At 33.1% G+C, this 13,501-nt stretch overlaps 2 protein-coding genes across 3 annotated transcripts; one reads left to right on the top strand and one right to left on the bottom strand.

Moving 5' to 3' along the window:
- Nucleotides 1-5,481: 5,481 nt before the first annotated feature.
- LOC100263436 (protein COBRA) lies at nucleotides 5,482-10,312 on the top strand. Its single transcript, XM_019225244.2, has 6 exons — nucleotides 5,482-5,778; nucleotides 7,123-7,202; nucleotides 7,934-8,390; nucleotides 8,804-8,963; nucleotides 9,086-9,363; nucleotides 9,697-10,312. Exons 1-6 carry the CDS (start codon nucleotides 5,676-5,678, stop codon nucleotides 9,987-9,989), a joined length of 1,371 nt encoding a protein of 456 aa, XP_019080789.1. The 5' UTR covers nucleotides 5,482-5,675; the 3' UTR covers nucleotides 9,990-10,312.
- Nucleotides 10,313-10,386: 74 nt separating this feature from the next.
- Nucleotides 10,387-12,978, bottom strand: LOC100244586 (COBRA-like protein 4). Of its 2 annotated transcripts, XM_010662269.3 has the most exons (6): nucleotides 12,685-12,978; nucleotides 12,518-12,597; nucleotides 11,990-12,446; nucleotides 11,412-11,559; nucleotides 11,053-11,330; nucleotides 10,387-10,957 (listed from the first exon to the last, which is right to left on the bottom strand). In XM_010662269.3, exons 1-6 carry the CDS (start codon nucleotides 12,833-12,835, stop codon nucleotides 10,677-10,679), a joined length of 1,395 nt encoding a protein of 464 aa, XP_010660571.1. In that variant the 5' UTR covers nucleotides 12,836-12,978; the 3' UTR covers nucleotides 10,387-10,676. The 2 variants fall into 2 exon arrangements, with proteins under 2 accessions (XP_010660571.1, XP_059598399.1); XM_059742416.1 differs by having other exon boundaries at nucleotides 12,518-12,926.
- Between the last annotated feature and the right edge of the window lie 523 nt (nucleotides 12,979-13,501).

The following is a 13,501-nucleotide window of genomic DNA, read 5'->3' as shown; positions in this document are numbered from 1 at the left end:
GTTACTATTTTATATTATACACAATTATTTTATACATATATATTATATTAAAATATCCAATTAAATAAATCAAATAATATTTTAAATTTATATCTACTTTAATTTATTTTTAATTTTTAGCTCTCAATTTCTTACAAGAATTTTTTCAATAATTTAAAACTAATGTTAATTTTTATAAAATATAGAATACAAACTCAAAATTTCAAATAATGTTCTACTATATTTCTTATATTTTAATATGTATACATATATATAATGTATGCAAAAAAATAATTTCAAAATAATTTCACACTAATAATATTATATATTATAACATTTTACAATTATATATTTCTTTTCTTTGTTAAAATGAACATTTAAATGTATATAATATTTTAATATTTAAATATAGATTATATACCTTTAATACTCACGGTTACTATGTTATATTATAGAAAATTACTCGTATATATATTATACATTAAATAGCCATTTAAATAAATCAAATAATATTTTAGTTTTATTTCTACTTTTATTTATTTTTATTTTCTAGCTCTCAATATCTTACAAGAATTATTTCAATAATTTAAGACTAATATTAATTTTTTTACAATATAGAAGATAAATTCATAATTTCGGATAATGTTCTACTTAAATTTCTTATATTTTAATATTTTTTTAAATAATATTAAATGCAAAAAAAATAATTTAACACTAACCACCATTACTAAATTTATTTATTTATTTTATTTTATTATATATTCTAACATTGTACAATTATATATTTCTTATCTTTTCTTTTTTAAAATGGATATTTAAATGTATATAATATTTTAATATTAAAATATATATTAGATACATTTAATAGTCACGGTTACTATTTTATATTTGTGTTAAATTACTTTATATAAAATAAATCAAATAACATTTTAGTTTTAGTTTTAGTTTTATTTTTATTTTTATTTTTATTTTTACATCTCATTTTATAACAAATTTGTCAATTATTTAACACTATTATTAATTTTAAAAAATATATAAGATCAATTCATAATTTTGGATGATATTGTATTTGTATTTTTAAAATTTTAATATTTTTTAAAATCATATATTATGCAAAATATATAGAAATATAATTATTCTATTATTATTATTTTTCATTCTCATTTTATCAATATTTTATTTTATTTTTAAATTTAAATTTTAATATTTTATTAATAAACATAAGCAATGATCCTATTATTTAATTTTAATTAAATAAACTAATATCATTTTTATTTTTTTAATGATTTAATTCATTTATCTTTATATAATGATAATTTAGAATAAATAATATTCTAACAAAATTATCATAAATCAAATAAATTTTAAAAAAAATACATATAACAACAAATATCTAATCTATCATGCATTACACAATAAATATGAAATAAAGGCAAAAATATTACCTATCAATAAAAACTGATATAATAATAAAAAGGCAAAAATATTACCTACCAATAAAAACTGATATAATAATAAAAACTATAGATCATAAAATAAAATAAGGCAAAAATATTACCTTAGAAGATATGCTCAAAGTCTACCAAAGGTGAAAAACTGAGAAGTGAAAATTTCAGTTTCAAGTGAGAAGAGTGGGAAAATGTAAGTGAAGAGTTTCAAGTGGGAAGAATGATAAAATGTAAGTGAAGAAGTTTGAAGGTGAAAATGAGAATGAAGAAGGTAATTTATAGTGTATGAGAAGTTGTAAAAATGTATGATGAGTGGTTAAAGTTTGAGTTTAAAATGGAATTGGTAGAGTGTAACGATATGATACCAAACGTTCTTCTTCGAAATAGCAAACGGGCTAGCTATGATAGCAAACAGTGTTGTTCAAAATAGCAAACGGTATTGTTCATAGCAAACGACTTACCTATGAAGAGACGATTTCCCTTTTGGATTTTTTCTTTTCTTTTTATAATTTGGGATTTTTTTATAATGAAGAGACTATTTCCCTTTTGGATTTTTTTTTTATTTTTTTTTATAATTTGGGATTTAAAAAATAAAAATAAAAATATTAATTTTTTTAAAGAGACTATTTCCCCTTTGGAATTTTTTATTTTATTTTATAATATGGGATTTTTTTAAAAAAATATATTAATTTTTTTTAGTGGGAACTCGTCTTTTCAAGAGATGATTTCCCTTTTGGATTTTTTTTTTTATATTTGGGATTTTTTTTAAAAAATATATTAATTTTTTTTCATGTGAACTCGTTTCTTCAAGAGACGAGTTCCCTTGACCATTTTTTTTCCATGGGAACTCGTCTCTTGAAGAGATGAGTTTCCTTGAGGAATTGATTTTTTTTTTTTAATAATTTGGGAATTTTTTAAAAATATATATATATATATATATATATATATATATATATATTTTTCATGGAACTCGTCTCTTGAAGAGACGAGTTCCCTTGATGAATTGTTTTTTTTTTTTTTTTTAATAATTTGGGATTTTTAAAAAATATATATATATTTTCATGGAACTTGTCTCTTCAAGAGACAAGTTCCCTTGAGGAAATATATATATTTTTTTAATTTGGGAATTTTTATATATATATATTTTTAAAAAATATTTTTTTTATGGGGAACTCGCCTCTTGAAGAGACGAGTTCCCTTGAGGAATTGTTATTATTATTATTTTTTAATTTGGGAATTTTAAAATATATATATTTTTTCATGGAACTCGTCTCTTGAAGAGACGAGTTCCCTTGAGTAAATGGGGAATTTTTAAATATATATATATATATATATATATATATATATATATATATATATATATATATATATATATATATATATATATTATGGAACTCGTCTCTTGAAGAAACGATTTCCCTTTTTAAATTTTTTTTAAAATCGTCTTTTGAAAAGACCTTTTGAAATTTGAAAAGATGATTTTGGTTTAAAAAAAAATTTATCCGTTCACCTTCTCTCCTCTCTCCTATCTCCTCTGTCCTAGTTGGCAAAAACTACCATATATTTGTAATAACTTCTTTTACTACAATAATTTAAGCATAACTTTTTTAAATTACCGTACTATTAAGAAAAGTCCCCAAATAAAAACTTTACACCTCTAATTCACTCCAAATAGGATACAAACAATTTCACTCTCTTATAAAATAAAAAAATAAATAAAAAATAAAAAAAAGGGGAGAAATGAGAGAGAAAAGATGGTCTCCTTTTACCTAGGGTTTTGTACCCCTTTATAGGTTTTTCCAAACCTCTTTTTCTTTAATGAAATCTGGCCCTCCACGTGTCACACGTTCGTGCTCAACCAAAGAAGTCCTACAAGAGGACTCATGCCTAGAAAATAAGACAAGCCCAAAGTAAGTAAATGAAATCCAAAATCCAAGACCCAATATAAATAGCAAATAAGCCTAGTCAACCATATCCAAACAAATAGGCCTAAATGCAACAAATCAATTGAAGCTCAATTCAAATGAAGCCCAAAATCAGAATCTCATGCCCATGTCTAAAGCCCAAATGAATGTACTAACTAAGCTTTAAAAAATAGATCCAAATGTTGAAGGCCCAAATAAGGAATATCAATATGCACAACACAAACCCAATTTAGTATCTAAAATTAAAACCCAATGACCAAAACATATCAACCCAATCTTAGGGCCAAACTCAATTAATGCCTAAAGCCCAAAGTAACAATTCAAGTCTAAAGCCCATAAACAAACCCAAGTTCTAAAAAATGCTACTGTCCAAATCAAGGAGACTTACCCATCTATGTAGTCCCAAGAATGTCTGGCATGACAACATGGTGATGAGATGCGTTAGTAGTATAACCTCATTGATAGTAGGATTCATTATGAAGTTTCAATCCCTTTTTGGATTGACAATTTTATACATACACATTCTTTTACTGCTATCTTACCCTAATTTTGATGCATAAACTAAGTTCTCGTATCATTTGAGAAGTTGCATCAAAATATTATACATAAAATTGTAATATAGGGTTCCATTATGATATCAAATTCTATCAATTAAAAAATGGGATTAATCATGATATATCATGTACATAATTTGATCTAATTATTTTTTATTTTATTTGAATTTCATTTGTTTGTACTTTAATCAAATTTATTTATACATTTGTCTCTTATATTTAACAAATTTGAGGGATGAAGATTATAATCAATGTTTTAGGTTGGATCGTCCAGTTTGATCATAGCCAAATCCGATCTTGGTCACTACTTGAGTCGGAAAGATCATTAAACTGTCATTGAAACGGCGGTTGAACCGTTGACTTGATGAATCAGGCTGGACTCCAATCTTTAGTGAATGGGCCCAATCTCTTGGGCAGATTTGGGCAGGTGGGCTACCGTTTGGGCCACTCATATGGGAGAAGATAATATGGGGATTGATTAGAACTTTGATATAAAGTAAATCCAACCTCTTATTTCCCTTTCGTAGAAGATGGAGTCAAGTGTTAATACAAAACCAATGGTTAAATGACACTTGGCCCAATTAGACCTGGTCTTTGGATGGGCTGTCTTCCCACTGTCCTGCAGTGAATGTGTACGCGGCTGATGTCAAGGTTCACACTTGAAGAAGCATATACAATATTTATTATTATCTCATTTCATAAAGCACTATACTTTTCTAATTCTTCAAGGAGTGCACGCCTCCTCCCACTCTGACTCTCTGCCTAACACTTTCTATGAAACCTCCACCTTCTTCTGCCTTCATATTATCAACATTAATTTGCTAAATAAATATTCTATGTGCGTGGGTTCACATCTTCATGATCCTCCCATTGAATTTTCATTTCCTAACTTTTTTAGGACATTAATCAACTTGGTGAACTCAAGTTTTGGGGGGAAAAAAATGATTCTTTCATGTCAAATAGCCACCAAAAAAGGGGAATCATATACAAAAAAAAAAAAAAAGTATAGAGAATATTGCAAAACATTCTATATCATGATTTTCCAACCCAATAATTTCAAACTTTTGTGTGTGAATAGGGGCACAGACCCTGATTTCTCTTCCCTACTTTACTCCGAACCACTCTTTTTTTTTTTGGTCATAATTTTCAAAAAAAGAAAATTACAATATTTTGAAGAAGTCAACAGGTTTAGGTAATGTAATGGGCTAGATTTTCACTACAGCTAAACCTTTGTCCACACACAGGAAGTCTACAATGGCATGGAATAAGGTTCGGGTAAGTGGATTTTCTGTCAAAATAGTCTATTTTTGAGGAAATTGCATACTATGAAATTAAATAAAAATGGGTTTATCTCTGACCCAATCAGATGAAAATGGAAATATGTTAACTTTCAAATTAAATTTCCAAAAAATTAGGCATAAAGTGAGAAGGCATGACTCCTGAGTCATGACAGGGAAGGAATAAAAGGGAAAAAAAAACCCAAAAAACAAAGGAAAAGGCACAAAATAAGAATTAAATATTGGAAAGATGATAGGTAAGTGGGTCTATATAGTATAGAATATTTGTAATGTAATTAAGATTTTGGAGTGGCCTCTCAAAAGTCTATCTCTCAAACTGGACTTGCCATGTGACCTTGTGACTTTGTGAGCAGAAGCCAGCTACACACAGCCTGCCTACAAGCTCCTCTCCTTTTCTTCTCTACCTTCCTCAAGTCTGCTGCAGATCTTGGAGTATCTCACAAGACAATCTACACAATCTGCAGCAACGAAATGGGGTTTTGTTTGTCACTCATCAGCAGATCCATTTCCAGTTTCTGTGGTTGCACCATTTTGCTTCTTTTTCTGCTTTCTTGCTCCTGCTTTACTTCTACAGGTGGGCATTTTTCTCCTTCTTTTTCGTTTAATCTTTTCAAAATTTGGAGTTTTTTTGGTTGTTTCTTTCTTCAGTTTATTGGGTTTAGTTAGTGGCATGGATTCTTTTCATTTCCATGAAAGCTGCTTTTTTGGGTGATGGTCGACTGATGGGTGGGGAGTGTTTGGGAGATTTGGCAAATTTTTCCCCTGGATTTCATAATGAGTTCTCTTCATTGATGGAAAAGGTTCTTTGTTGTTGTTGTTGTTGTTTCAGCCCCTTCTGATTTTTATGATGAAAGGGTTTTTATTGGATGACTGAGATTGTTCTCTGCTTTCTGAGAACACTTTGGGAGTAAAAGAGTGCTGCTTTCTGACGATATTGTTCTCTGCTTCCAATTGCTTTATAAATGAAAGAAATGGAGAACTGGAAAAAGAAAAAAAATTGTTTATTTTAGATGGTCGGGCTCTGAATTTTTTTAATCTGAGGGAAAATTGGGAAAACAAAATTCAGATTAAATGTTTAATTTTTTTTTTCTTTTAGGGTTTATTTCAATGCATGGTATCCTAATAGTTAGGTGTCAGTTTCATTATTTTCTTCATTTTCTTGGGTAAATTAATGATTGCCCAAAAAGCAGCTAGCTATTGTTTTCAGGGATATTTCATTTAGATTTAGGGTACAAACAGAGATATACAACCTAATAATGGGTAATCATCTGAAAAATGGGGCCATGAGAATTATATAATCAGACAAATAGAAAATGGATTTCTTTTTCCTCCTTCCTCTATTGTCCATTGATTTCTTATACCTCTTAATCATGTTAAGGCTGATCATTTTGGTTGAGAAATCAATTTCTTTTTCAAATGTGAAAGACTCTTCTCCTATCTTTCATCCATCCAATTGGTTGGATTAGTATATACAACAATTCAATTTGTGGCAATTGGTTAGGATTATAGTAAAATTCTAGCATTTGAGTTGGTTAATACAGTAATTGAAAGCATGGATGAGATAGTGATTTGAGTATTGAAGGTCTGCTGCATTAGAACTTTGTGCTGCATATTCGGTTATAAAGAAAGAATAAACTTGTGATGTATTTCTGTAGGCTTATTATATAAAGTTTAATAAATTTTGTGAGGACTGAGGAATTCTGATCATAAAAATTTGGGTTTCAAATCCTTGGTATGATAAAAGTGGTACATTGCATGTGCTTTGTACATGGACATTTCTTTTTCCCCTTGGCATATATTTATTATGATTGACAAAAAAATGTTTTCTAATATCTCTATTGTGTGTCAGTGAAATATATATATTTCTCAGAAAAGGGATTGAAGATTTAGCCTTATCTTTTGGGTTTCTCCTTTTCAGAAGCCTATGATGCACTGGATCCCAATGGAAATATCACGATCAAATGGGATATTATGAGCTGGACTCCAGATGGCTATGTTGTAAGTACTTGTTCATTATATACTTCCTAACTAATATAACAGGGGTCGACTCAGATAATAGTGATCTTGTAGTTCATGCTTGTGTATGTTAAGTTTAGGTTTTATTTCCCTCCTTTACACAGACCCTGTTGTGCGCACTATCTATAATCCATAATCCCAGCTAAAAAAAGAAACTTTGAGTGTGAGTTGTTTTTATAGTGCTTCAAGTTATTGATCAGATTTGACAAGAAACCCAATCAATTGTCTGTTCATTTTTTCTGAATTTCGTTTTGATCACATCCCATAGGTTTCCTTTTGCATTGATTTTGGAGCAAGGGTTTTGCCAAACTTTTGTAGCCTTTAAAGTGGTGTTATAGTTATTGTTCTTATCCAAAGTGTCTATTAATGTTCTTTACCATCTAGTAGGTTTTTAGTTCCAATTTCATGCTTAAAATTGTCTCAGGTTTATAAGTTATTTTGGATTAGGACAATCTGATTTCCACTTGAGCTACATGGGGATATGGTTCTAGGTGAGTCAATGGCATGAATCTTATGTATGTATAAGAAACTGGCTCAAAAAATGGGCATCATTGCATATAGTATTTTAGTAAATTTATCTTCGAGACTCGTGGTTGTTGGCTGCAGCACTTTAAGTTGAAATGCTATTTACCAGGAACTTTTAATTAAAAGTCAGGATTCCTCTCTTTAGTGCATTGTGTAACTATGTGATCAACTCTTCTTGGATTGGATAGGCTGTTGTCACTATGTACAATTTCCAGCAATATCGTCACATTCAATCGCCAGGATGGTCACTGCAATGGACATGGGCAAAAAAGGAGGTGATATGGAGCATGTTGGGAGGCCAAACTACAGAGCAAGGGGATTGTTCTAGATTTAAGGGAAATGTACCACATTGTTGTAAAAAAGATCCTACTGTTGTGGATCTATTGCCAGGAACTCCCTACAATCAGCAGATTGCAAATTGCTGCAAGGGAGGTGTAGTCAGTTCATGGGTGCAGGATCCTGCCAATGCAGCAAGCTCATTCCAGGTTAGTGTAGGTTCAGCTGGTACCACCAACAAAACAGTTCGAGTTCCTAAGAACTTCACCCTGAAAGCACCAGGGCCTGGCTATACTTGTGGACCTGCGAAGATCGTTAAACCTACTAGATTTGTGACACAAGATGGAAGGAGAGTCACTCAAGCTTTGAGTAAGTTTCTTGATGTAGATTACAGAGTATTTTGGATACATTTATGCACTTCATTCAACATCAGTGACCTAGATGGTACTATGATTTCTCAAATTTATAGCTGGTGATGTAGATTAATCTTAAATTTACGAATAGGATGGTTAAGTACTATTACACAGATGGTGTTGAACTGCAGTGGAATTAATAATGCTGTTATTTGCACATACTGTGGAGGTCTTTATCACCAAATGCCTATGCTTTTCTTTTGCCCAAATCTTGTTGGTTATGTTATATACCAGAGATTGCTTGATTTTGTTTACTCTTTTATTTGACAAGGGAGTGATTCTTAAAGGCAATTTTTGTCTTCCCTAATTAAAAATTTGAGCTATTACCCATAAATGTACTGGGCCTAAACTTATTTCTCTCTGTGACAGTGACATGGAATGTTACATGCACGTATTCACAATTCCTGTCTCAGAAAACCCCCACTTGCTGTGTCTCGCTCTCATCTTTCTACAATGACACAATTGTACCCTGCCCAACATGCACCTGTGGTTGCCAGAACAACATTACTCAGCCAGGGAGCTGTGTAGAGTAAGTTCATTCAGCCAAGTCAATATTACTTTTTGTTTGAGCCTCCTCCTGAGTTTGTAGCTGAATATTTTTATTTATACCCTTTTATTTAATTTTAAATTCTTTTCCATTCTGGTTTACAGGGAAGACTCGCCATATTTGGCTTCAGTTGTCTCAGGTTCTGGGAAGAATAGCTATACTCCTCTAGTCCAGTGTACGAAGCATATGTGTCCCATTCGAGTCCATTGGCATGTTAAGCTTAGCTACAAGGAGTATTGGCGAGTGAAGGTCACAATTACGAATTTCAATTACAGGATGAATTATACGCAGTGGAACTTAGTTGTCCAGCACCCCAACTTTGATAATCTGACCCAGATTTTCAGCTTTAACTACAAGTCATTGACACCCTATGCAGCTATAAGTAAGTTTTAAGCCTTCAGTTGTGAGGCTCTTGTTTTTTCCTATATTCTTTGCATTTTATGCCATGGACAAAAACTTGGAATAATGGTGGCATGGATCAATCACAAGTTTAAACTAGAATTATCATCTGTGTGGCTGGGGTAGTAAATTTCTTTGATGGGATTCATGAATTTGTTGATCTGAATTCTTAGTCGTTACTTTTGTGGATATAGGGACTGAGAAGTTAAAACTGGCATATCATCGCTTTGCATGACAAAATGTGCATGTTTCCCTTTTTGGTTTATGACATATTGAAAATTGAACATGGGTATAACAAGTTCTTTTTTCCCAACAGATGATACTGCCATGCTATGGGGGGTTAAGTTCTACAATGATCTGCTCGTGCAAGCTGGCCCTCTTGGAAATGTACAGTCAGAGCTACTCTTTCGGAAGGATAAATCAACTTTCACTTTTGAGAAGGGTTGGGCTTTCCCTCGAAGAATCTATTTCAATGGAGATAATTGTGTCATGCCTCCTCCTGATTCCTATCCGTGGTTGCCAAATGCCACCTCACGGACAAGTACCTCCCTACTTACTCTAATAATGGTTCTCTTGTCAGCCTTGCTATTGTTGAATGCACATGTTTAAAATTCTACCAGTGGCATAGAGTAGCACTTGTCAGTCCCAAAATTTCCAACCGAATCAGTTGGACCCATAAATTATGGCAACAATTGAAGTACATATATACGATTTGCCAAGGACTTCCATCTTGCATCTATGTGCACGATCATTTGGCAAAACATACTTTAGTTTCTTTTCATGTATGGGTAGGCTGATTCCTGTGCCAGTTTTTGTTACTCCTAGCTGTTGTATTGCATACTTATTAATGTACTTAATCATCATTTTTTGTGCTTTGTAATAAAACCAAGAACCATTTAGCAGGAAAATTAAAGCTAATTACTGTTTTTGTACTGATTGTTGTTTCTAAGGACTCCTATTTTTAATATATGAATGAGTTACTTTATTTAACCTAACCACAACTATATTGAAAAAAATGGCCTCTCTGCATGTTATGAGAATAATGGAACAGAGTTACAGAGATGTAGGAAGTATTAAATTACGAGCCCTTTAAAAATTCACTGTGATTTCATTAGAGTTCAGATCTAGTCTCTCTCTGCTCCCTAGTTCATATATATATATATATACCTTAGCTTTATTGTTTTCTTCAAAGGATTTTTGAGACAATGTGCCAGTGTTCCATGTGGACGTCGCCTTGGTTTCAAAACTTGTATCACTGTTTCAGCATTGCGAACTCTTGGAAAACAATCAAGACAATCACCAAACAGTGACCAGCAGGAAAATCACCGAAGAAATGAAGGTTGAGAAAGCAAGTAGGTTTTGATGAGCAGAGTTGGGCAGAAATGGATATGTCTCAGGTAGGGGCAGCATGCACTCATCACCATTGAAGTAGACTTTCCGAGGAAATGCCCAGCCTTGCTTAAAGGTGAAAGAGTTGTCCTTCTGAAAAAGCACCTCTGACTGAACATTACCAAATGGCCCAGCCTCCATGAGCTGGTCATTATAGAATTTCATGCCATAGAACATACCTGTGTCATCTGCAGACAAAAATTACATTCAATATGAGACTAATACCCATAAACCCATCTCCTTCCCTTCCCAGAAAATGAAAGTGAAATCGGCAGGCACTCACTTATGGACTCATAGGGGACCAGAGGCTTGTAATCAAAGCTAAAAACTTGAGTAACATTGTTGAGGTTTGGATGCTGAACAACAAGGGTCCACAATGTGTAGTTCAGCCTGTAGTTGAAATTGGTTATGGAGACCTTCACACGCCAGTAGTCCTTATAGTTGATCTTCAGATGCCAGTGCACCCGAACCGGGCACATGTGGTGCGTGCATTGCAGCAGAGGTACGTTATCTTTTCTTGGAGTGTTTATTCCCACCATACTCAGAAGTTTGGAATCGCTCCTGCATCACCATCAATGGGTTTAGGTGCATACCAAAAAAAAGGGATATATGCAAATGCAGGTGGTGGATATGGTAGCTTACTGGACACAGTTATTTTTGTTTTGGCAGCCACAAGCACAAGAAGGGCAAGGAGTGATTGTTTCATTGTAGAAAGAAGAGAAGGAGACACAGCAACTTGGATTTTTCCGGGCGCGGAGCTGTGAATAAGTGCAAGTCACATTCCATGTCACTGCATACATTACAAGGGTAGACATGAAGGAAAAATGTTAGCAAGGTCCTGAAAATTATTTAGCCAAAGATGATTCCGTATCTTAAAACCAAAGAGAAAGGAAAGAGCATTATGGTTCTAAAATTGGGTAGATAAAACTCAGGATTGCTGCGGTAAACAACAAAATTCAGCCATCCCAAAAGTAGACTAACATTAGATCTTCAGCAACTAATTTTTCAGCTATGCCATTTATGTTTCCCTTATCGATATCTCTATGACAAATAAAACAAACATAGCCTGGAGTCCTATCGTGTCAGTGGGGAAAGAATGAAGCCTTTTCCTTTTCCTGAATTTTCTTACCAATCAAATGGATAGGAAAACAATCAAACAAAAATAATTGAACAGGAAGAGACTGTGGAACAGTTGGATCTCATGAGAGAACAGAACTCACTAAGTGCCTGAGTTTTGCGGCGGCGGTCAGGTGTGAGGAAATTGGTGGGGGGCACAATCTTTGCAATCCCACAGGTGTAGCCAGGACCTGGCCCTAGCAATGTGAAGTTCTTGGGAAGCTTCACGGTCTTGTTGGAAGTACCAGCTAGCCCCACACTCACTTGGAAGGCAGAGACAGAAGCAGCAGGATCTTGGCCCCATGAGGACACCACTCCCCCTTTGCAGCAATTAGAGAACTGTTGGTTGTAAGGAACCCCAGGGAGCAAGTCTACCACTGTGGGGGTTTTCTTACAGCAATGTGGTATGTTCCCTTTGAACTTGGAGCAGTCTCCTTGTTCAGTGGTTTGAGCTCCCACCATGGACCATATCACTTCTTTCTTAGCCCAGGTCCATCCCAAGGTCCAACCTGGGCTTATGATGTGCCGGTACATTTGGAAGTTGTGCATTGTCACCACCGCCTGCAACATTTTGTCATCAATACTATTCGAAGATTCCGATCCAAAGGATCATATATGAAATTCTAACTCACCACATAGCCATCTGGGGTCCAAGACATGATATCCCATTTGATAGTAATGTTTCCATTAGGATCCAAGGGATCATATGCAGCTGCATACACAAAAACAGAACAGGAAAATTGAACAAGCGGAACAAAATTAAAACGAATTGAAGCCTGAGAACCATCTAAAAGTTCACCTGTGTAAGAAAACATCATAAGAAAGAAAAACGCAGAGATGACAAATCTCATCTTCCCAAGCATTTCATGTTGATATTGTCTGCAATGAGTGTTGTGTTCAAATCTCATGCAACTTTGGCTCATGGGGTTTCCAGGTATGTGAAATCCCATGTTTCAAATTTTCTAAGAAACAGGGCCTTTTTGCAGGGATGAATTGCAGTGGCTATTGAGGAAGCATGGATGGCAGTGTTATGTATTTGAGAAAGACAGTCTATGCGGAAGGAAGTGTGTGGAATTGTGTAGAGTTAGGAGATGGCTTACCTACTGGTGGTTAGAGCTTGAAGCATTTTTCATATTTCCATATCTTGAAGCAACGGTTTTCAAGAATAGCGGGAAAGGACTGACCATAACATCTCAACGGTCGTGTTCAATTAGAAAGGAGACAGGTAATGGGCAAGCAGTTTGGACATTGAAAGTTACCCAAATTACCCTTATCAAAGGGATAAGGCATCTCAGCTATGGAATGGCTTTATTTATGAAAAATAAAATAAAATAAATCAGGCAATGGAACTGTTACGTCAATGGATGATCCTAGAAAAATTTTTAGAATCCGCAAACTTGGTTATTCTTTTCGATAAAAGAACAATTCTCAAAGTTTATAAATTCATTTTGGCATCAATATATTTGCTTGATAACATATTTTAATTATTTTAATTTGTTTTCATTTTATTTTTAACGACTATTTTTTAAAAACAATTAGACAAATATGAAAAATGATTGGAAATAAAAACTCTTTAAAAGAAATTGAACGATTCTCAAGAAATTTGAGAAGTGTTC

Source organism: Vitis vinifera, chromosome 14 (genome assembly GCF_030704535.1).
Source record: "Vitis vinifera cultivar Pinot Noir 40024 chromosome 14, ASM3070453v1".
Classification (NCBI taxonomy): domain Eukaryota; kingdom Viridiplantae; phylum Streptophyta; class Magnoliopsida; order Vitales; family Vitaceae; genus Vitis; species Vitis vinifera.
The sequence above is the reverse complement of the archived record's forward strand: the minus strand, read 5'-3'. Positions and strand labels throughout refer to the sequence as shown.

What these genes read in the sequence shown, in the direction of transcription:
- LOC100263436 (XM_019225244.2), top strand. Translation starts at nt 5,676, where the DNA reads ATGGGGTTTTGTTTGTCACTCATCAGCAGATCCATTTCCAGTTTCTGT. An exon ending in GAGAGTCACTCAAGCTTTGA is followed by an intron (nt 8,391 to 8,803) that starts GTAAGTTTCTTG and finishes TCTCTGTGACAG; the next exon opens with TGACATGGAATGTTACATGC. An exon ending in GACACCCTATGCAGCTATAA is followed by an intron (nt 9,364 to 9,696) that starts GTAAGTTTTAAG and finishes TTTTCCCAACAG; the next exon opens with ATGATACTGCCATGCTATGG.
- LOC100244586 (XM_059742416.1), bottom strand. Translation starts at nt 12,835, where the DNA reads ATGGGATTTCACATACCTGGAAACCCCATGAGCCAAAGTTGCATGAGA. An exon ending in GGACCCCAGATGGCTATGTG is followed by an intron (nt 12,447 to 12,517) that starts GTGAGTTAGAAT and finishes AAAATGTTGCAG; the next exon opens with GCGGTGGTGACAATGCACAA. An exon ending in GGTCCCCTATGAGTCCATAA is followed by an intron (nt 10,958 to 11,052) that starts GTGAGTGCCTGC and finishes TTTTGTCTGCAG; the next exon opens with ATGACACAGGTATGTTCTAT.